This window comes from Rhinolophus hipposideros, assembly GCF_964194185.1.
Source record: "Rhinolophus hipposideros genome assembly, chromosome: 6".
Lineage (NCBI taxonomy): Eukaryota > Metazoa > Chordata > Mammalia > Chiroptera > Rhinolophidae > Rhinolophus > Rhinolophus hipposideros.
The window spans coordinates 81430581-81455102 of NC_138052.1; the positions used below are offsets into that span (position 1 = coordinate 81430581).

Consider the following 24522-nt stretch of genomic DNA (forward strand, 5'->3'; position numbering starts at 1 on the left):
TGTGACTTCATTTTCCAAAGCTTTCATAGAAATAAAATGTTCTGTGACATTTCTTAGAAGAAGATTTTCCTGGTATAAAATTGTAGGGTGGTGTCATTTAATCATCTTACTTACCAAATCTCTAACTGACTAAAGCCTTGTACTAGAAATCATTTCTCACATGTTCCTTTAAAAAGGCTAGTAAGGATCATTTTTTTTTCCCCAAGTGCTTGTTTCAGTCTCCTCTGTTCCTCTAAGGACAGCTTTATTGTTTAATCTTTGGTTTTACGGGTACATTTTCAGATTTAATCTATAGTTTTCATACTGAAGAGCCTGATAAAAGGGAATCTGTAACCAGCTCAGCGCATGAGATGTAAAGATTTATTCAAAGCACCAAACCTTTCAGAGTTTTACGCTGTAAAGCGGGAAGGATTTTTAAAGCCTGAACTTAATGTCAAAGTAGCACACAGCTCACTCCTAAGAAACATCTTGCTGTCTAAGCAACGTCTTTTCAGAAGAGCAGGGGAAAGCAGGGGCAGTGAAGGAAGTGAAGCCGTGCAAAAAAACAATGGTGTTGAACCGGTGAGCTTATGAAAGGAAAGAGGCGTGGCAAGAGGGCTGAAGGGACTTTAGCCGGAAGTCAATGGGTTCAATTTGATGGGCAGTTTAGAGGGGGAAGAGAGGTGCACATGGAGTAGATGAGCAGAAATGGACTGAAACAGGGACATTATTTGGGAAAAAAAAGAAAACAAAAGAGGAAATAACGTTTCAGACAAGAGATTCTGGAACAGGAAGTGACAGAGTATGGCACACGAGTAAAGTCAGGTTCAGGAAGGATTTGAAGCTGCTAATGGCTAGGGTGACATTTTTATTTTTCTAATTTATGTTTCTCATTATTCCAAATCCTTCAAAAATCAGGCACACTTTTATCAGGAAGCCTTGTAGCCTAAGCTCTTACCCAGAGTATTTCTCAGTATTTCTACTGCATGCACATCCAGCCTTCTCTGACTTCAGACAAATGCCCTGGGGTCTCTACTGGGCCCCCATCCATTAGTGCTTCTCCCAGATACCAGTGAATGTAGCTTTCAGGCTCCAAGGCTTGTGGCATGAGCCTTGTGGCAATCTGACTTCAGCCTACTCCAATTTTCTACTCACAGAAGGTTAACAAGCTCTGCAGCTCCACAATAATCTTTTTTATGCATAATTATCCTAGTTACTGTAATTGTCTTTCTTAGCAAGAAGTATCTATCCTCTATAAATCAATTACAGGTAATCCCCGTATAACACGGTTGTTAGGTTCCTAAACAATGCCACGTTATGTGAATCTGTGTTATACGAAACAAAGAACTAATACCAAAAAGGAGGTTGGGTTCCAAAAATTAAAAAAAAGATACTATTATATTTTTATAATTAAGAGAAATATCTTTATTAAAGCAATTTTCACCAAAATATAACATATTAATATGTAACTAATATTTTCTTCATCACTGCTAAGCACCATTAATCAAGGGCGTTTATTTTGACAAAATATCTTTTTTCTTTTTTATGTTTTCTAGTTCCATAATTTTTTTAAAAAAATTTTATTAGTTTCATGTATACCAAACACTGTAATACTTAGACATTTGTCATTTATACCCCTCACAAAGTGATAAGCCCCCTCCCCCAATCTACTACCCCTCTGACATCACATGTAACCATTACATTTGCACTGTCTCTATTCTTTATGCTGTACTCCACTTCTTGTGACCGTATACATACATATATATGTATATAAAATTATGGTTGACATTCATTCATTATTATTCAGCTTCCTCTTCAGGTGTACAGCGTGGTGATCAGGCATCTACAGCATCCCTGAAGTGGTCTCCCTAATAAGACAAGTGTCTATCAGATACTTTACAAAATCTTTACAACATTATTGATTATATTCCCCAAATTGACTTTCATATCCCTGTGGCAATCTTGTGGCTTGACAAGATATCTTCATCCTCTGAACTTAATACTCCACAAAGAAAATGGATTTTAAATTCTGATAAATTTTAAAATTCTGCAGTAAAATCTTGTACGACATCCACGCTCGAATGAAAAATTTCAAATGAGATTATCTTTTGCTCTTAAAAGCTCTTATTACTCTCCCTGTTATTGGAGGATTTCTCTAATTCTCAAACTCTATTAGAGCAAAACTGTGTTCTAGTATGCCGTGTTGTACGAGGGTTTTCCCCAATTCTTGAACCGTGTTAGAGGGAAGCCATGTTATAGAAGTTCCAATGTTATTCAGGGGTTACCCGTATAACACGGAACTTCTATAACATGTTGCTAATGGTTGTTCCTGGGAACCTGGAATGCATGTAGAAATGTACAAAGCTTTGAAAAGTGAACTACTTAGATGGGAGTGCACAGAATACGATTATTGCTATCACATGGCAATAGTGGTTTGGCTGCCAAGAGCCAAGTCCTGCCTCATCCCTTTCTGCCTATAGCACCTGGGAAAGCTACTGAACCTCTCTCAGCCGATTTCCTCATCTGTGAGACGGAGTTAATAACCAATCTTCCTGCACAAGGTTTCTATGAGAAATAAGTAAGTTGACATAAGTAAATTGCTTAGCATGATAACCCAGTAGTTAATAACATTAAAAAACATTTGAATTAGAATGGCATTCTTCATCAGTCTGTGTTGGGAATCTAATAGTCCAACACTATGGTCTTTCTTGAAGACTATAGTTATTTTGAGTTAAACATTTTACATTGGAAAATTTAGGAGGTCTTTGGGATTTTTAATGCCAGAGTCAGTTCACTAGAGTTGCAACAGATTAGTCCTTCCTTCAGCAAGAAAGAAACCAGCGAGAACAAAAAATCACAACTGTGGAAGAGCAGAATGTGGAAGCAAGGATACTCGTGGCTCTCTTTTTCTCTCGAATTAGCAATAAATGTAGGTCAAGTTCTTGCTGTACTGTAAAAGTTTGTACAAAACTACCTTGCAGTTAACCAAGGACAGGGGGACACCTTCTGACAATTTTGCTTGGGAATTTAAGATACAATAAGGGAGCAATATGGCAGCAATAATTTCCATTGCTTACACTGCTTCCTTGTGAAACACTTCCTCCATCAAATAATCTGCCATAGTATCAAGTCTTTTCCTTCATTTACTGAAATTATTCAGTAGAGGATCTTCAAGAAAATCCCAGTGCTTGGGAGGATACAATAGATTCTTCTGAAATGCTTAACACAACTCCCCACCTGGGCAAAGAGCTTAACTGTACCCTTCAACAAACTAATTGACCATGCTAAGAAATAGCAATACTCTTCCCACAGATTCTATGTCTAATTCTCTTGTTCCTGTGAAACTTAAAAGTAAAATAATTAATTGAAAGCTAGATTACCATTCTTCAAGCAGAAAGCAAAGATAAAATTAATTTAAAGAGAATTAGTTGAAAGGTTTCTACCCCCACAGACAACCTGAATCCAGGAGCACTGATGTTACTTAAGTTGTCAGGTGTAAGAAGAAACAAGAGCCAACAGAAATTATAGACAGTAGGCCCTGAGACAAAGGCAGAGGGTTTTAATGAACATAATCTGGAAGTGGGGAGCTGTGGCATAGGTTGGAGGCAGAATTTTCTAGGAACAAATGGCTTTTTTGAGAAGTAGAGACCTGCATAACTTCTGAGACTTCCAAGTTGTCATTCCAGAATTCTAAACCTCTGTTTCATGAAAAAGGAGAGCTAGCACTTGTAAAGAACGAGAAAGTCACAGAGTGGCCACTACTTTAGATTATTTGTGGTGCAGGCAGTTTCTAGAATGGAAACAGAAAATTCCAAACTCACTCTTGGTCGGTAAGTACTCTGAAGACAAAAATTGTTTTCTGACTTTTTACATTTTTTCCTCTAAACTAACCACTTTTCAGTTCTATTTTTAGAGTCCTTGCTTCCTAAACAGTGGCTTTTTAAGTCAAACAATTTTAGTTCATTTATAAAAGCAAGCAGGCAAGATGTAAGGTGTTCACTCAATTTTCTGAGAGGCAGTACCTAGATGTTTGGATCCCAAATACAATCTCCTCTAAAATTCTCATTGGAAAAACAATGCCATTTAGAGTCCAGATTAGCTTGAAAAGAAGAGTTCATACAAAGGGTTAAGATGTTCCTTTACCATTTTCCCAGTAAATGTTCGTTTACCATTTGCCCAGTAATTTTCTTAGGAAGAAAAATTATAAATGGCAAAAACTTATTTCACACGTTCCAGTACCATTCCTCTTTTCCAGAGGAAGACAGAGTAGTCAGCATATCTAAAAACCAAACCAGGAGGTGACACAGTAGTTGTCCAAACATGTCTTTGGAAAGTAGGAAAATAGACAGGAAAAGTCACACGTGAGCCCCCAGTTACTCATGGCAACCTGATCTGCACGTGGCAACTCACCTTGGCTTGGATGTCCAGGTGGCCTTCAATTGGGGGAGAATGATTATATACATGGTGAATGGAGTTAATACTGTAAAGCCAATATAAACACTAATGTTTTGTCTTCTGACAGCCTATGAATGTGCAAGCATTAAGTTATAGGAGAAAAGGGGCTAATTTTAGATTTGTTCCTAGCCCTCTCCATGTGAATGGTGTCGCTGTGAGCCCAGCAATGAAGTTCACTGTGTTGTAGCAGACTGCGCAGTTCCTGAGTGTGTCAACCCAGTCTATGAACCAGAACAATGTTGTCCTGTCTGCAAAAATGGTAAGACTGTACTGCATTAGCTTTCACAGAGGGGTCAGTGCAAAATAAAAAATATTTCACCACCGCACACCATTCAATGCAAGAGCCCTCTAAGATTTGCCTGTGGTCTTTCAGGATGGGCATGGCCAATTTATGTTTATCACCCCCATAAAGTAAAAATAAACCAGCAATGGGTGAATAGTGCAGCTTTCTATCTGGGGAATGAAAGCTTTTATAAGCTGACTTAGTTGTGATGCCTTGTATTTATTGTTGACTTATAAGGAAGATATTGGAAAGAACACAGTACCATCTTTTCTTAGTGACTCAATTTCTGTCTCGTGGAGGCAATCCAGCACTTTACCCCTGGTGCATAACCAAAAAGAGCGAGTAGGATAAAGGCCAGGTATTTTACTTTGGGCATAGATACGCAAGACGTTAGGTTTAAAGTGAAGGTATCAAAGAAATTCAATTATTAATGCACTTAACTTGAAGTAAGAAAAGACTAGAAAGTTTAGGGTTTTTATTCTAAGTTTTTATCACAATGGAATCTTGCTGTCATAGTAATTGCTGTAGAGTGGAATTCAGTTTATAAGATTTTGGGTCCCTTTTTGGCCCTCAAGGAATGGAGAGGTTGAAATGACAATATTATGCTAATCATCCAAAATCAAACCGATGCTGCAGAGAAGACAATGTAATGCCATAAAGCCAGAACAGCATATCAGCAAAGCCAATATCATGCCCTTCCTACTGGTCAGATACTAACAAGAAACAAATTTTCTCTAGGAAACACTCCACAAAATCTTTGCATCAAAATCTGCTTGAAAAAGTAGATCTAGCTCTTAATTAAGCTGAAGTCACTCTAATGCTGAGTCCCTATGCCCTTTCTTGAATTAACAGTCCCCATCTTCCTCTATTACACGTGGTTTTTTCTTGTCCTGAATGTGGCATTATGTTAGTTCACCTCCTAATCTTTTACTTTGCAGAATTATAATTAGTGAAGAGAGGTGTCAGGTTATTTACTTACAAAAAACACAGAAGAAGCTCTGTTTGTTTTTAAAATGATTTTTTATTCTAGTATCTTCCCAAAGGACTTATGAAGAATCCTATGACATTTTTCCAGGCACAGTTTTCACTATTTCTGATCATAAAAATCCACTGAGTTGAAAATATTTAACGATTCACCTGGCTTCTCCTTTTCTTCTTCTCCCTCTCACCCAACTAACCTGTGTCGTACTGACCAACTCTCTGACTTAGAATGTGAAAATAAATATCTTCCTGAAGTTCTAACTTATCTCTATATGCAAAAGTATCAAATTTAAGACTTTCCATTTTAAAAGGATTTTGAAAAAACTGGAGAAGATACAGGGAGAACAATAAGATGATTTAATGGTTGGAAAATAGGCCCTCTGAGGACAGACTGAAGGAGTTAGCATAATTTGTCCTGGAGAAGAGAAGGCTCAAGGGAAACCTAACTGTCATAAAGTATATGAATGGTTAGTCTAAAGTGGAAGGAGACCTGTTATTTCTCATTTTCTCCAAGGACAGAAGGAAGAAAAAAATCAGCTACCTAATCAATCTTTCAAAATAGGATTGACAATGTCTTTGCAGAAGACTTTTTCTTTTTCTAGAAGCAACTGTCTAAATAGGTCCTTAAGGATCCCCTTTTCCCTAAGTGGCCCTGGTTGGCTTTGTTTCACATTTAGGGAAAACAAAACTATGCTTACAAACTCTTGTCTGGACATAGAACAGTCATAGAATTAAAGAATTCTAGGCCATATATTTAAAATACAGGTTTTACACATACATCTGCCACATCATCCTGGCTACCCCACACCAAAGCCTATAATATATCCAGAGCTAATTCCTATGTCATGTGTTAAATCAGCCACTACAAGCTAGTCATGCTTAATTTGCTGTCACCTAAAAGTATCCTATTTCTCTCTATCACGTGCCAGAGTAGGAATTTGTCTTGAAATGAAACCCTCTTTGTACAAAAACGAATAATGAATAGACTTTAATTTTTCAATTAAGTAGTAATCCATTAGTTTTCCTGAAGAACATATGATGATAGAACAAGATATATTAGTAAAGCTTCCAAATTTTTGTTCATGAAGCATTACAAAATGACCATTTTTGTTTCCTTATGCCATTTCCAACCAAACTTTATTTTCTTTTTTAAATCAGGAAATTAACCTGAATTAAAATTAGTAGGAAGATTAACTCTGTGTTATAACATTATAGCATATCATCTTTTTTCCCCCATTATCAAATGTCAGTGATTAGTCACTTGTACATAAAAGTAAAATATAATTAGGGTCAAAGATGATCATCTTAAGGACCCCTGGAGAATCCTTATGACCACCAGTATTACTAATATTTTTATTGAGACAATAGACTGAGCCCAAGTCTTGCTTGCCCTCATTGGAAGCCTAACTCAGGAAACAGAAACAAATGACCCAAGTGTAGAAAAGCTGGGGAAAAATAGATGTTTATTACCACAAAATATAACTAGAACAATTTCTTAAAATCCCAACAAATGATAAGTCTATCTCATTCTATATGACAAGATTAATTTGCCCATTATAATATAAACTAATTTTTTAAAGTATGCTACTATTTTCTTGTATTAAAAAAGAGAGAGAGAAAACGAAGTGGGGGGGGGAATTTACTCTATGGATTCAAGGTCAAGGCAATAGATTTTAATCTATAAAAGTCCTATAACATTTTCTACATTTTCTTAAATCTTCATAAATATTGAAATTTCCAGTTTGCATAAATGTTGATTATCTTGGGTGACAAATACTTTCTTTTTGCATACTAAGATTGGTTGTTCTGCCTTCTTGAATTATAATTTGCCAAGAGCAAGAGGCACTAATGATATAAAATAAAAGTTTAAAGCGATAGAATCTACCACATCTAAATTTAAAACTCAATATTCAGCTAATATCACAACCTTTGTTATCAGATTATTTAAGAGAAAACAAAACAAGGAAATGCCTGGCACATGTAGTATTCCAGAAAACGGTAGTTTACCAATGAAAATGTAGCAATTATCTTTAGATATAAGTATTTAAAAAATATGTTTAGTGCAAGGTCATCTACTCCCTAGATAAACAATGATAGCCTGTCTTTATTTTCCTTAATATAAATTTTCAAAATAAATTTAAAGACACATACTTCTAAGTTTTTTTCTCTAATAATGTGTATATATATATATATATGCATATATATGTGTGTATATATATGTATATATATATGTATATATATATGTGTGTATATATATGTATATATATATATACATATATATAAAGAAAAGATTTCCAGTAGTTATCAATGAATATTGCCAAGTCATAAAATATACTCCATTAAATTAAAGTTAGTTTAGCACCAAGAAAAGATTCAATTTAGTCTGAATAAAATAGAAACATTAAGGAAAGATGTGAATGCCTGGGTAAACACAAAACAAGAGAAGAAAGAGGACAGTTATTTGGGGGGCGGTGGTTGAGGGTGGAGGATTGAAGGGATTCACACAGGAACTTATTGTTTTTCAAAAATGTTATTTAGCATTTGCTTCTCCCTCCTTTATATATCTGCAAGACCTAACAATCCAAATGCCTTCTGAAAGATATGGCATTTCCAGACTGTTTTTCTTTTACCAAGGTAGTATTACTTTGACCTATCTTTTGGCCCCAGTCTTTTTCATGTGAATTAATGAATACTCTTTATGGGTTTTTGTTTGTTTTTATAATATGAAAAAATAGTGTAGTACAGCATCTTCTTAAAGAAAATATTCTACATTGGAGTGTCATATAAATATTTCAAATATTTAGCAACTGATTATACATTTGACTAGTGAAATATATATCCTTATGGCATCCAGATGACAGCATTTTTTCATTTCATCAGCCAGTATGTCAGTGAGTTCTGTATTTTCACTGGGATATATAGTCAATCATTACTCATGGCTCTGAAGGAAGTCACTTCATGAAAAATTGACAGGAAACACCCACAATATCCTCCATACATGCTCAGTGAGGGGCTTTCATATCTTTTCTAACTAAATCAAAGTTGTCATAAGCCCTGTTCAAATATGGAATTTTCCATATCACCTACTCTCTTCTAGTTAGTAGTGAAACAAATATGGGAAGAAACAGACAAGCCAAAAGGGCAAATGGAAAGAAGACAATATAGGGTACGGGCAGTGCATACATAAGAAAAGAAGGGGGCTTTAGAGGCATCTAATTCCTTCTAAATGTACATTGGGCGAAAATGTTTGACACACATAGTTGTTAATTTTTCTAATATACAAAGAGCTCCTTGAAATAAATAAGAGAAAAACAATTATACAGGAAGGAAAGAAAGAAGGGAGGGAGGGAGGGAGGGAGGAAAGAAGGAAGGAAGGAAGGAAGGAAGGAAGGAAGGAAGGAAGGAAGGAAGGAAGGAAGGAAGGAAAGAAGGAAGGAAGGAAGGAAAGAAGGAAGGAAGAAAAAAGGAAGGAAATGAGAAAGGAACATATAAAGGAAATTCACAGAATCAGAAAACCGAGTGTCTTATAAATACGTAAAACATATGCTTAACCTCACAAGGGATCAAGAAGAAGTAATTAAACAGATACCAATATCGTACTGATATTTGAGACTGATGATACCTCAAACTGGCAAAAGGGAAGGTTGAGAAAATATTGGAACAACTTTCAAGGAGTTCCTTACTATTGGAATTTTCATGTAACTTGAAGTCAGCAATGACACCTCTTGTACTTTGTCCCACATTTCTGTCCTGAATTTTAACTGCATTTTAAGAGTGAAAAAGTGAGGGAAAACTAATAGTCCTTCGATGAAGTAATGAAATACATTTCAGCCTTTAAAAAGACCCTACTGGCATTTTTTATTGCTGTACAAAATAAGCAAGGAGTAGACTATAGTAGACTAACCATTATTTTATACATAATATAGTAATATACCTTATATATAATACATTTTAAGTGATATATGTTTAAAACACTTTTATTGTTAACTGATACACAATATTAATGAGATGTTAAATTTGTATATAAGCTAAGTGGATACACAATAGAACATTAGCAATGATTCACTGATTACTTGTAGAGAGTAGAAATGAGAAGGTAAAAGGGAGGGTAGATAAGAGATAATCTTTTAAAAATATTAAACCTTTACAGATTGGTGACAATAAAAAAGCAAAAATGTACACAAACAGGTCATTCATAAACAAAATACAAATGTTTAAAGTTATGAAAACTGTTAATCCTCACTAACACATTAGGTTATTTTTAAAATCCTTGTTTCTTATTTTTGTACGTAATGTAAGGAAAGTTCTGGAAGAATACACACCAAATTTTTAATAGTGATCTAGTGATCAGAAGAGTAATTAAAGAGTAGAAGTGAGAAGGTAGAAGCACAGAACTTTGACTTTTTTTAATGGGCCTCTTTATTAAATAAATTTTCCAAAAACTATTCAATTTTTGTAATTTAAAAGGCTATATGAATTCTTTAAAGAATAGATAATTCTACTGTTATTTAAGTTTTTCCAGAGGAGAGACAGAACAATTTTTTTCTTCTAAAGTATAATATTGATACAAACCAATGATTACAAACTAAGAAAAAGAACACAGAGAACCTTATTTATGATTAGTAATGAACAAGTATTAAAATACTAAATCCCCATTCTAAAACCCTTGGGTTGTGGATTTTAGATAGGGAATGGTGTTCATATATTTTATAATATATTATATCACCAGTGGGTCTAGGGCAGCATTCTTCAATAAATCACATGAACATTTCTGCAACAAATACTAAGTATGATAATCATACTAAGGAGACTGAATAAATGTAAAGTCTCATATCATCTCAGATCAGTTTTAATCCCAATTGAGTTTTGGTATCAAAATTATGAAAAACTATTTGTTCATGTGATTCAGAGATTATGGGAAATGAATTGTATATTGTGTTAGCAAACAAAATCTAGTAGTAGGTTAAAATAATTATTCATTTCAACTAAGTAGAGTTTTCAAAAATAGTTCAAAATTAGGAACTCTATTAATACAATTTATTCCATTACTAAATTGCAGAGAAAAATCATATTATCATTTCTATACATATGTAAAAACCTGAGACATAAATCAGCAAAAATTACTGACAAAAACTTTTGATAAAGTAAGACTAAGTGGATACTTTTTACATGATAAAATATATCCACCTCAGGCCAAAAGGAAAGAATGCTTAAAAGTGTCACCCCAATAAATTAAAAAAAAAAAGAATGCTTAAAAGGTAAATGCTAAAGACATTCTCGATAAAGTCAGGAATAAGACAATGAGGCCCACTATTACTTAAAATTTCACATAGATATTAGATATGAACTAGCTAATGTAATTAGAAAAAAAATCAGAAGTGAAAAATTAGAAAGAAGGAGATAAAACTATTACATTGGCATATATGATATGATTCTATACTTGCAAAACCCAAGAAAATAGATTGAAAACTACTATAAAGAGAGTTGAGTAAGATAAGGTACAAAAGAAATATATAGATCTTCCTAAATATGTACATGTATATTTTATTAAAATTGTGGCACTGGTCCATGGTGCAGAGATATCAATGGAATATAATGGAAAGTTTATAAGCAGACCTAACAACGTATGAAAATGTGGTATATGGTAGGTAAAGTAGTATTTCAAATCAATGGCAATTTGTAGAAGACAAACTGGATTGTTGTTTGAAAAAAATAATTTAAAATTCCTACCTTATCTTAGAATTCATAAAAAAGTTAAATTCTACAAAGAATTAAATATAAACTATTTTCCAAAACAGTACAAGAAGAAAACCTGGACAATGTGATTTACAATCTTGAAGATTTATAATCTAGATCTTAAAAACAAACAAACAAAAATCTGCATATAGCAAAACAAAACAAAATATCACTGTAAAAAAATTAAAAATGGGGGGAAAATTAATCTTATATCCTAAAGGATTCATCTGCCTCATAGATAAAGAGCTCTTAGAAATTGATAAGGAAAATGACCAACAACTCTATTTTAAAAATAGGCAAAGAACTTCAAAAGTCATTACACCAAAAAAATGCAACAAAAAAGTTCCTAAAACATATGAAAAATTGCTCAAATCACTTATAAAAAGAAAAATGCAAATGAAAATTGTATACTATTTTTTTACTTATAGATTGGTAAAAATCCTAAAATTTAATAACCCACTTTGTTGTTGGTACTGTGCTGAAACAGGCAATCTTTCTTATTGCTGGTGCATGTATAAATTCGTACAACCTGCTGGAAGGAAATTTGACAATATATGTCAAAATCAAAGTACACATATGTTTTACTTCAGCAATATCACTTCTATTCACAGATGTGTGAAATGACAAGCAATGTTGATCATTTTCTATGTTGTACTTCCAGTTTTCTGATTAATGAAAAATTATCAGAAATTTTGTAGAAATAACTAAAGATTTAAATTCTCTTTTAATGTACTATTAGTTGATAGTCACAATAGTCACAATATCTTTTTAAAATACTCAATAAAATACTTTAATTGTATTATAATTTAACTAGCTTCCATTTAGCTTTCTTTTATTTTTTAGTCTCATAATACATTTTTAAACTTTAGTTTCACGTGGTTTAAAACTGTACAATAGAAATCTATTTAACATCAACAGGTGTTAGGCTACTTTTTGTTAAAAGTAACATTAAAATAAATAAAATGGAGGATATATGTATACAGTTTAAAAATTACAAAACCTTACTCAGAACTATTTACAAATAATAATCAAGGAGACATACAAGATTTCTAAATGTGAAAACTCAAATTCGTTGGGTTGCAATTTCTCTAGTGATAAATTAAGTAGAAATTCTATCAAATTTTCAAAAGTGATGTGATTCTTTTCGTAGGTTGACAAAAGTTGAAAAATTTAAGTCCATGGTAAAGAATACACTTAGTAAGATGGGGAAATTCAATTTACTGGATATGTTAAAATAATACATAAAGATATATATTTTTTAAACAGTGTGATAGTGGAACAAAAATAATCAGATAAATGGAATAGAAAATCAGAAAGTAACCAATATTTGTATTATAATTTGGTATACAGTTAAAGTGACATTCTAGTATCTGATGAAAAAAACTATTATTCTAAAATTATATTATAATCATTTTTAAAGTGAAATTGCATTCCTGTCTGACTTACATAAAAATAAATTTATCTTCCATTAAAGAAATAAATCTAAAAAATGAATTCCTAAAGGAATTTTTAAAATATAAACCTGTGCAGTCAGACAAAAGCAAATAAAAAATTTATCAAAGGAAAAAATAAAATGCAAATTAAGTAACACATAATTTTATTTATAAATTTCTTCATAAATTAAAAGAAGAGAATGTCTGATTTTGGCAAGGTAAAATACAATTGGCATTCTCACTACTGGTGTAAACTGATATATCCTCTCTGAAGGGGAACAAAAATGTGTGGATCTTTGATCCAGCACTGTCATTTCTAGAAATTGATTAAAAAGAAATAATTAGATCAGTCTGTAAAGATATGTATAGAGATATTTAATACAGACTTGTTTACAATAGCAAAAACTTGGAAAACCTGAAACCTAAATATTCAACAATAAGGTAGTTTTTGGAACAACTACAGTATATGTACACGGACTGACTACTAAGAAAACATACGAATAATACTATAGAAAAAAAATCCTCCACACAAAAAAATGCATGATCAGAGTATATTATTAATTAAATTATTATTATATAAATAATAGTGTCATATATGACCCTATTTTTGTTAAAAAGAATATACGTAATATGTATAGAAAAAGACTGGAAGAAAATAGTTCAAAATGTTAATGGTACATACTCTGAACAGTAGGCTAATCGATGATGTTTTTTTTACCTTTATACCTTTGCTAGCCCATATTTTCTAAATTTTCTACAACAAACATGCATTATCCTTGTGATTTAAAATTATGATTAAAAAGGGACAATAGCAAAAATTCTTTTAAAAGATCATGTAAAAATATTCTCACTATTTTCATAATTTATGTGTCACTTATTAGAAATTGTACTATAAATCCTTTTTAAAATTTGTGCTCCATAAATTAATTAACCAATTAACAATTCTACCACTTGACTTCAGTTCCTTAACTATGAGAATCTTCATAAAGTATTTGGAAAACCTCATTGCCCATTTAATGCACCTGTTAGGACAATTGCTAAAATATTCACTGAGGTGTATCTATTTAAATTGTCATGAAGTTATTTTGCAAAATCAGTCTTTCAAGTTCAAATATTGGATGCAGTCTCTCTCCTTAATTTGATTTTTTCTCACTTCCTCTTAGGTAGACAATTAGTAACAAGTGAAATAGACATAAACACACTAAAGATGAAAAATTTTCATCTCATATCCTTTGCTACAGTTTCCCTGAAAATAGTTCATGATGAAAGCAGATCCTATGAAAGGCAGTTTGAAAGTCTGCATTTCATTGACTACATAACTGAAGGTCAGAATTATCATATTCGTATAAAGTAGATGTCAAAACAGAGTAATTATAAATAGCTATTTTAATGAGCCAAACAATAATTTTCTATTGCTTTCATAGAGCTTCCTCCAAAATATGAAAGGAAATATTTATATTTTTGTTGTCTTAAACCTACAGGATTCCCTCTTAATTCATCAGCAAATTAGATTTCAAAAACGTTATTGTACAATGTTGACACAATGAAAATTAATGCCATATTCATTTCCTGGTAAGCACATTTTTATTTTTTTAAATTACCGGAGCTAACCAGTTCTTCAGAAAATGAAGGAAGCCCAACACATGGAAAAATGTGAACTTGTTTTCTGTGTTTCCTCCTCTACATATAGGAAATGCTTAGGGACTATCTTTTCCCTACAGCATGTTTGCCGTATGGAGTCCAGTCCTCCCACAAAGCACATACTCACTCCCTTGAGAGCACACATTAGGAAGTCACACTCACTCCCTCAAGTAGTGCTTTAATGTTAAGCGCACCTCCCCACAGAGTGCCTCAGAGACCAGAGGAAGGGTAATGACAAACATGTACTGAATGTCTTGTTCTTAAATGTTCACAGAACCTCCAGGTAATCTGCCCCAAAAGAGTAACTTGGCACAGTATTGAATATATCTCCCAGAAGTGATGTTGCATTTCTAGTCTTAACTCCACCTTCTCTCTTATTCTTGAGCCTATCTTCAATGATGTTTTTATGGAATATTGTTGACTTCTAGAATTGTATACAGAAAGATGTAATAAAATACCTCTGTGAACTGGAGATGGCAGTATACGGGCAACTGAGAACAATAACAGGTTCCTTGGGAGCTGGATTTGATTCTAGGAGTAATTAAGTGGGATGGGGTCTAACTGGGAAGCCAAGGCATTCAGTCTTGCCAACAGTCATGAACTCCTGGGAATAATTCATTTCTCTAAGGGAGGCTTAAATCATTGGCCATGGGAGAGCCTCACTGAGGGCGCAACACAACTGCTTGGTCTCTGGTGCCATCAGTCTGTAATGATTTGCTATGTGAGCTCATCCTCACATAGCCCAGATGTCCGTGGCACACTCAGGGACAGCCAGAGACCAGTGGGTCACTACTGCTGATGAAGGTACACAGTAAGTCTTAGGGTCTCATTTCATCCAAACTTCCTTTCTGATGCATACACATTAGAATGTTGTACTCACTCCAGCCGTGTGGAAGCCCAGGGCAAGCTGTGTCCCAGCACCCCCACCCTCTTTCCCCTTCACTGATTAGTATGAACCTTCAATAGTCAGACAAGAAAACAAAATTGCAATGTAAATAGTGTTCCTTGACCTTCTTTGAATTTGAATGTTTTCAAAAGCGTTTATTTGAGCAAGAGGAGCCTAGAGGACCCTTAGGAAGGTGTTAATCCTTCTTTCAGACCAGAGAACTGGAGCAAGAGTTTCTACTGGACTCATCCCTGAGGCCTGATTGCCAGATTCCCTTTCTTACAGTTAAGACCACACCTCTTGGGCCTCTGCATTTCAGGTCACTGGAAAAAAAGAAGACCCATAACTCTGCGTGGTTCTAAATCCTAACACCTCCTTGGCCAACAGTCACAGCCTCAACCTCACTGTTGGGTTAAGACACTTAGGCCTGATTTCTCCCTGCTTACCTCAGACCCCGCCTGAAGGCAAGGGCCACCAGGAAACCCTTTCGCCCATGGACTCTGATCCTCAGAGAGTTCTGTGAGCTATGAGGTAACACCCAAGCCCACCACTTTCCATTCCTGCTCCTTGCTTTTTCATTCTCCATCACGCCTACTGCCACCTGAATAATATAGATTTTACTTTTTCAGATGCTTTTCTTCCCTCGTTACACAAGTAGAAACTGCAGGCAAAGATTTTTCTCTGTATTGTTGAGAGTTATATCTCCAATGACTACAACATGTTGTACTGTGTTTTCCCAAAAATAAAACCTAGCTGGACAATCAGCTCTAATGCATCTTCTGGGGCAAAAATTATATAGTAAAATAAGACTGGGTCTTATAATATAATGTATAGTATAGTATAATATAATGTAATGTAATGTAATGTAATATAATATAATATAATATAATATAATATAATATAATATAATATAATATAATACTGAGACTAATATAATATAATGTAATATAATAATACCGGGTCTTATATTAACTTTTTGCTCCAGAAGACGCATTAGAGCTGATTGTCCAACTAGGTCTTATTTTCGGGGAAAGACAGCAGGTACAAACATGTTTTTGAATAAATGAATGGATAAATATATGCCCGTATTTTGCCTCTGGAAGCACTAAAGTTAAATAAGAAATTTGATTCTTTGAGTTATTTTAAATTCTCTTTTGAAAAGTATTAGTCTTCTATTTCATAGAGAAGAACTGTCATATGGAGAGTCTAAAATGCATTGTGTGATAGGAAGGAAGGTACTTATCGGAAGATTTCTTTCCTCGTTAAGTTTGCTTTAGTTTACCACTAAGATCCGTGGTACATGTATTGATAGAAGTTGTATCGGGGTGTTCTGGAGGAGATAAGCTGATTGCCAGGGGAAACTGAGTCCAGTTTGATACCATACTGCTTCATAATCTTGCCATAAACCTCTGTTTCTTAAGAACTAAATTACTTAATGTAACATATGGATGGATTGCCTTAGTACAAAATTAATGTAATACTTTAGCCAGTATTATCCTTAATGATATATTTTATGTAACAATAGGAATAGGACTTTTAAGCATTATGAAGCCATGAACATTGACTGAATTTGTGATTTCTCAGGGTCTGATACAATCAGCTGAACGTACTGTGAAGATACGAAACAAATTCAGAAAATGTGACTGATAATTGGGGCAGAGGGAGAAAAACTGATTGCAGGGCATCATAATTAATTTTAGAGATCAAACTGTGCAACTGGAAAAAAAAAAAACAGAAATGCGGCCTAAAACAGGGACAAAGCAAACTGACTAACCAATCTCTTTTGTGGCAATTAGTAACTGGGGAACTCTCCAAGGATGGCTGTGGTTGAGGCAGGGAGCCCTTGCAGTAATCCTTCTGATATTTAAATCTAGCTCAGAGCCATTTCAAATCAATCTATCAGAAATGTTAAACCTCCTTTGAAACATAGTTATGGTTGGATACCCCTCAATTGAGGAAAGGGAAATGGGAAGTTCCTGCATGCAAACTTATTTTGCTTACACGAGCTTCATTTGTATAAGGTGATGGCACAGAACAGCCATAAATGCTGCTGCTTATCAGGGTAGATCATCAGCCAACCCTGAGTCCTCCCTTCCTTTCACCCGTCACTTTTATGTGTTCTGCAAAAAGGTCCATAAAGCAATACACCTTCCTTCTGGAAGGCTAAGCTCAGTTAGTTTTAAACGTCATTAAATAACAAAATAGTCATCAGCGTCATATCCAAATCTTGAAAGCCTGCCTCACTCCAACTTTCTGTTAGGATTTAAAATAGAAGCAAGACGTAGGGCACTAGGGATTGATGTCATGTGTTTTAAGGTGCAGGGTTCTCGGAGGCATCTGTTTGCTTTCTCCTGCCTGCTTTCGTTTGATGATTTCTTTAAGAACGGAGATAGATGACAACATACGTAGGAGGAAAGCTGCAGTGTAGTGGAGAGCACAGGAGCCTTTCAAGCTAGAATTCCTGCAGGTTCATGGTAAAAAAGCTTTATTGGATTCTGTTTTAGCTCCCAGTAAATGCAATAGTGAGGTCCCTGAGCTGAGTAATCAGCCTCCTATACAACACCATCTGAGGTATACTCAAGCTTTTCAGCCCATCAAAAATAGTGCCCCTCCTCGCCTACCAACATACACACACATTCATAAATACTTTCTCACAATTTCTTTCATTTCTAAAATTTTCCTTATTAATGTCACTAAAATTTTGAGGAAAATAGCTGAGATGTCAAATATTAATGACACCAATTAAGTTACATAAATTTTTTGGGGGGGGTTATCAAATGACTAAGTCATCAAATATACGCTCAATTAGTTTAAGTGTGGGGAAGACTAAACCTGGGCTAAAAGGGAGACAGTAGGAAAGTGCTGGACCAGAGAAAGAGAACACCTGGAATAGGTGCGTATAGGATGAGTAAGGGAGCAATGAATGCCGGGAGATTGAAATTGAAAGGGATGTCTGCTGATGGTACATGCTGAGGGAAATAGTTTCCTTTTTCATATATTTTTCAAATGACTTGTCTATTAATGATAATTAATCTACTAAGAATAACACTAGCTTTCATGTATTAAGTCCTTATATATTCTAGGTGCTATGCAGATATTAACACATTTCATCTTTAGATCCTATAAAGAGGAAACAATGATAATTGTTAATTTGCTGAGGAGGAAACTAAGACTATGGTAAATAAATTATCCTCAAGTATATATGTGGGATTTGAACCTTGCTCTATCAAAGTCTAAAGCCAGTAGCATTTAATCAGTAGATCTCAAAGTAACTCCAGGTCAGCAACATCACCATTATCTGGGAACTAGTTAGAAACGCATACTTCTCAACCCACCCGAAATCTGCAGAATCACACATTCTGGGAGTAGAACACAGCATTCCATGTGTTAACAAACCTTCCAGGAGTCTCTGATGCTCAATGTTTGAGAGCCATGTATGTTTTCTCCGGTGTCCATTAGGGAGTCTGTTCTCTTTCAAACAAAGAATAAATGTGTGTGTTGGGGTTAGTAAAAGCTGAAATAATTACCAGTCAATGCTATCTGAGAGAATGTTATACTAGGACAAGAAGACAAGGCCGGAAAGAAAGTGTCAGCCCACAAAACGCTCTAGTCAAGGAGGATTTAGGAGTGGTAAATTCCAATGGGGGCAAAAGCAAGGGCTTAGAAGTGAGCAAGTGGGAGCTACCAGAAAAAGGATGTTCAGGTTAAGCTGTCAAGAGTGGTCAGACCTAAAGATATTTCTTAATAATAAAGCCATGATCATTGAGAACTAAATTCAACTGACTTTTAAGGCAGCAAAAGTCACTAGAGAAAGCACAAGGAAAGGCAATGTGAGATGAACATAACTACAGTTGACCCTTGAACAACCTGTTCCCTCTACAGTTGAAAATCCACATATAACTTGACTCCCCAGGTGTCCCTCGCTTACCTCTGGTGATTGGTTCCAGGGCACTCTGAGAATACCAAAATCTACAGATACTCAAGTCCCTTATACAGAATGAGTAGAACAGTGCACATTGTCAGTTCTCTGCATACCGGTATTCCCAACTATGGACTCAAAGTACGATTTTCCATCCACGGTTGGTTGAATCAGCTGATGCAAAACCTGGGGATTGTAGAGTCGACTATATTTATTGAAAATATATGTGTATCAGTGGACCCGTACAATTCAAACCCATATTGCTCAAGGGTCAACTGTGTTGCTAATTCATTTGTCATTCATCCTGTTTCTCTCAACTGCTCCACTATGAAGAAGTTATTGTTTCCAGTGAAGTATTCTTTCTGGACTTCAGTTATGGTAACTATTAACACTTTATAAGTCATAGTTATATTTAAGAACACTTTAATCTGTTTAAACAGCTGTATAAATGTCTAATTGACATAAAATGAACTCTGCATTTGTAAAGTGTACAGTTTGATGTTTTGACATATGTATACCTGTGAAACCATTACTATAGTCAAGATAGTGCCCTAATCCATCATTCCCAAAACGTTCTTTATGTCCTTTTGTAATTCTTCCCTCCAGCCCTTTTTTGCCCCTTCCCATCCCAGGCAACCTCTGTTCTGCTTTCTCTCATTATACATACATTTGCATTTTTTAGAACTTTACATATTATAAATGGGATTATTCAGTATGTGCTCTCTTTAGTCTTCATTCTTTCATTCAGCACGATTACTTTGAACTTCACTCATGTTGTAACATGTACCAATAGTTCATTCCCTTTTTATTGCTGAATATTATATTGATATACCACAGTATAATTTATCCATTCACTGATCAATGACCATTTGGGTTGTTTCCAGTTTTTGACTATTACAAATAAAGTTGCTTTAAACTTTCTCACACAAGTCTTTGCGTGAATATATATACTTTATTTTCTATAGTGAAAATACATAGTAATAGAATGCTAGATCATATGGTAGGTGTATATGTCACTATTTTTTCTAATGCCAAGCAATTTCAAAGTGGCTATGCTATTTCAATTTCCCATCAAAAATGTAGGAGAGTGCCAGTTGCTCTATATTCTCGCCAATGTTTGGGATCATCGGTAATGCTCAATTTTAGCTACTCTAACAGATATGTATTATTATTTTATTATTGGGCTAAACTGCATTTTCCTAATGACTTTTGATGTTGAGCATCTTTTCATATACTAATTTTCCATCTGTATATTGTCTTTAGAGTAATGTCTGTTCAAATCATTTGCACTTTATTCTCTTAATTGGGTTGTTTGTTTTTTGTATTGAGTTTTGAGAGTTCTTTATATATTCTAGAGACAAGGCCTATATTAGACATATGCTTTGCAAATATTTTCTCCTAGACTTTGGCATGTCTTTTCATCCTATAAACAGGGTCTTTTGAAGAGAAGAAGTTTTTAATTATGATGAAGTCTAATTTATCAATATTTTCTTTTATGAATTGTGCTTTTGGTGTAGTAAATAAGACATCTTGACCATATCAAAGGGGAAAAGTTATTTTCCTATTTTTCTTCTACAAATGTTTTAGTTTTAGATTTTACACTTAGGTCTATGATCTATTTTGAATTATTTTGTGAACATGATACAATAAATAGATTGGAGGATTATTTTTAATATATATACCAATTGTTTTCGCACCATTTGTTGAAAAATTACACTTTCTTCTCCGAGTTATATTTGTAACTTTATTACAAATAAGATGTTCATATATGCTTATGTATGTTTTTATCTGTTTCTGAACTCTTCATTCTGTTCCACTGACATTGTTTTGACTATTGTAGGTTCTTTGTATGTCTGTCTGAATTTTAGAATTCAGTTTATCAGTTTTTACAAAAATAAAAGTATTTATTGTTGGCATTGCACTGAATGTATACATCATTTTAAGTAGAATTGATATCTTAAGTATGTTGAGTCTTTTGACCCATGAACAGAGTATGTCTCTCTGTTTATTTAGCTCTTCTTTTTCTCATCACTTTTTTGTCATTTTCGGTGTACAAACCTTTCACATCTTTGGACAGTTTTATTCCAAAGTATTTCATTTTTTAATGCTATTGCATTTAGTATGCATTTTTAAAAGAATTCTATTTTCTGCTAGCATATAGAAATAAAATTGATAGTCATATATAGATCTTGGATCCTGAAACATTGCTAAACTCAATTATTAGATCCAGTTGTTTATTTATTTATTTATTTTGTAGATTCCATTGGACTTTCTACATAGATGATTATGTTACCTGTAAATAAAGACAGTTCATTTCTTCTTTACTGATTTGGATGCCTTTTAGTTCTCTTATCTTACTGCACTTGCTAGAATCTCTTATACAATGTTGAATGGAAGCACTAAACCCACATATCCTTGTGTTATTCAGATATCTTTCCCAATTAATATGATTATTACCTGTATGCTTTCCCAATTAATATGATTATTACTTGGGTCTTTCCCAATTAATATGATTGGGAATTTGTCTTTCCCAATTAATATAATTCTTACCTGTATGCTTTTCATAGATGTCCATATCAGGCTGAGAAATTTCCCTTCTATTCCTAGTTTGCCAAGAGATTTTTATCATGAATGGAGATTGGGTTTTGTTAAAAGCTTTTTCAGTATCAATTAAGATGATCACGTGATTTTCTTTTACAGTTTTTAATATAGTGAATTACATTGATTGATTTTCAAATATTAAACCATCCTTGTGTTCCTAGGATAAACTATATTTGGTCATGATGTACTACTATCCTTTTTAAAGGATTTAAAGGATAGTAGGGTTTAAAGGGTTTAAAATTGCGTTTAATTTTTTAACAATATTGAGTCTTCCAATCTAAGTATATGAGACATATTGGTATGTAGTTTTCTTTTTTTGGAATGTATTTGTTAGGTTTGGGTATCAAGGTATTGCTGACCACATAGAATGAGTTAGGAAAATATTTACTCATTTTTCAATTTTATGGAAGAGTTTGTATAGAATTTATATTAATTTTCCATTATATGTTTGGCAGAATTCACCAATGACCTATGAAGTTATCTGAGCTTCAGGTTTCTCTGTGGAAAGGTTTTTAAAACAAACTGATTTAATAGATGTAGGAGAATTTTGGTTATTTCATCCTGAGTTTGCATTAGAAATTTTTGTCTTCAAGGAATTACACAATTTATCTTAAATTGTTGAATTTATAATCATAAAGTTAATATTTCCTTAGATATTTTCTTGTTGATATCTTCAGATTCTGTAGTTTTTTCATCTTTTTCATTCCTGATGTTGGTAATTTCTCATTTCTGTTTTTCTCCCTGATCAGTTGGCTAGAGTTATCAGAGATTATTTATTTACTCAAATAATCAATTTTGGGGTTCGTTGATTTTCTCTTAACATTTTCTGTTTTCTACTCTAGTATTGATATCTACTCTAGTCCTTGTCATTTCCTTTCTTCTACTTACTTTGTCTTTAATTTGATCCTCTTTTTCTAGTTTCTTAAGGGAGAATCTGGCATAATCAATTTGAGGTCTTTCTCCTCTATAAATACCCTAAGTTCAACTTTAACATAATCTGCCAATTTTGACATGTTGTGTTTATATATTCATTACATTTAAAATGCTGATTTCTTTTTTGATTTCTTATTTGAACCGTGGGTTATTTAGACTGTGCTAGTTTCCAAATATTGTATATTTTCTGGGTATCTATTTGTTACTAATTTCAGATTTAATTCCTCAAAGAGGAAAGACCATGCTTTTATTACTCAAATCTTTTATATTTATAAAGATTTGTTTTATGGCCAGGAATTTATTCTATCTTGGTAAATATTCCATATTTATTTATGCTGAAAAGAAACTCTCATCACCCATTTTTAAAATAAAAATTGAATCAATATTGTCAGTACAAAAAAAAAAAAACACTTTTTTAAAACTTCTATGTTACTGTGACTGTCAGAAAACATCAAATAATTGCATTTTACTGCTGAATTCAACCATAGATGAAAAGTACACAAAACATAATAAAGTTAAAGAAATATTCCATACACATTGTGCAAATAACTCTATCAAATAGGAACAACCAATTAGCTCTAATATAATCCATGCAGTCAACTACAACTTTATTTGAGAAGTAGGTCTGCTTCAGATTCATTCTTCCTCACTAAAAGCTGTTTAAAGTATCATAGTACACTGTTACGGTATGTGAGAAGATGAAAAGAAAATCTATATAGCATTTGAGATCTTTACATTCTCTTAGGGATAGCTGGAAGTAAAATATCACCTTGAAAGGCATTAAGACAAAATAATAAAATTTCCAGAATTTTATTATTTTATCTTAATGCCTTGCAGAAATTAATACTCTGCATTCATTTCCGGTATTTAAAATGTCCTACATCGAAGCAAAAAGAAAACTTTAAGACTATTGCATTCCTGTTGAAGAGATGCCTAAGAAACAAATCTTGGCTATACAAATAAATATGCATGTTACAATTTTTTTCCTTCATAGTATGGTTGTAAAGAATAGAAAATGGAACTGACTTTCTCTAAGTCTCAGCATTCTTCAAACACCCGAGGAACTTAGAGCCAACTGTTTTAGAGGCTTTGATATCTTTAAACAGGGTTTGACTTTTTTTTTTTTTTTTAAAAAAGGCAATAGATAAAATGATGTTACATGTAAGTCCTCAAATGAACTATTAATATATGCAAAACATTATGGTGATAATATGGATACAAGTATGGACCCACAACAGAATAGGCATAGTTCTACCGGTAAGAAGAGAGCTGGACTGCAAACTATAAATGAATCTTTTTCTAATTACTTTCTAGATAAAATTGGAAGTCATAGAAAAGAATATTAAAACTAAAAGAGACCTTGGAAATCATTTGATATAAATCTCTTCCTTTGCACTTGAAGAAAAACCAAGGATGAAAGGTGAAGGTGAATTGTTCAAAAGACCACAACAGAAAGAGCTAGGACTAAAACCCGGCTCTGCTCCTTCTCCGGAGACCCATGTTTTAAACTAAATAAATACATATTCTGTGTTACATCCCAAAGGTATTTGTGGGTTTGTTTTCATTTAACAGGATTGCTTGCACATTCTGATGACAAGTATTTTATAGAATTTAATTTGTTTTTATATGCTGCTGGGTTTTGAGTGCCAATCAAATGATTCTTAAGGTTATTTTT

General features: G+C 33.5%; 1 protein-coding gene across 1 annotated transcript in view; it reads left to right on the forward strand.

Moving 5' to 3' along the window:
- VWC2L (von Willebrand factor C domain containing 2 like) overlaps nt 1-24522 on the forward strand; it is a 151031-nt gene that overhangs the window by 21669 nt on the left and 104840 nt on the right. Inside the window, exon 3 of the mRNA XM_081051799.1 lies at nt 4564-4693. Within this exon, the coding sequence (XP_080907925.1) occupies nt 4564-4693 (130 nt within the window). The remainder of the gene's footprint in view (nt 1-4563; nt 4694-24522) is intronic.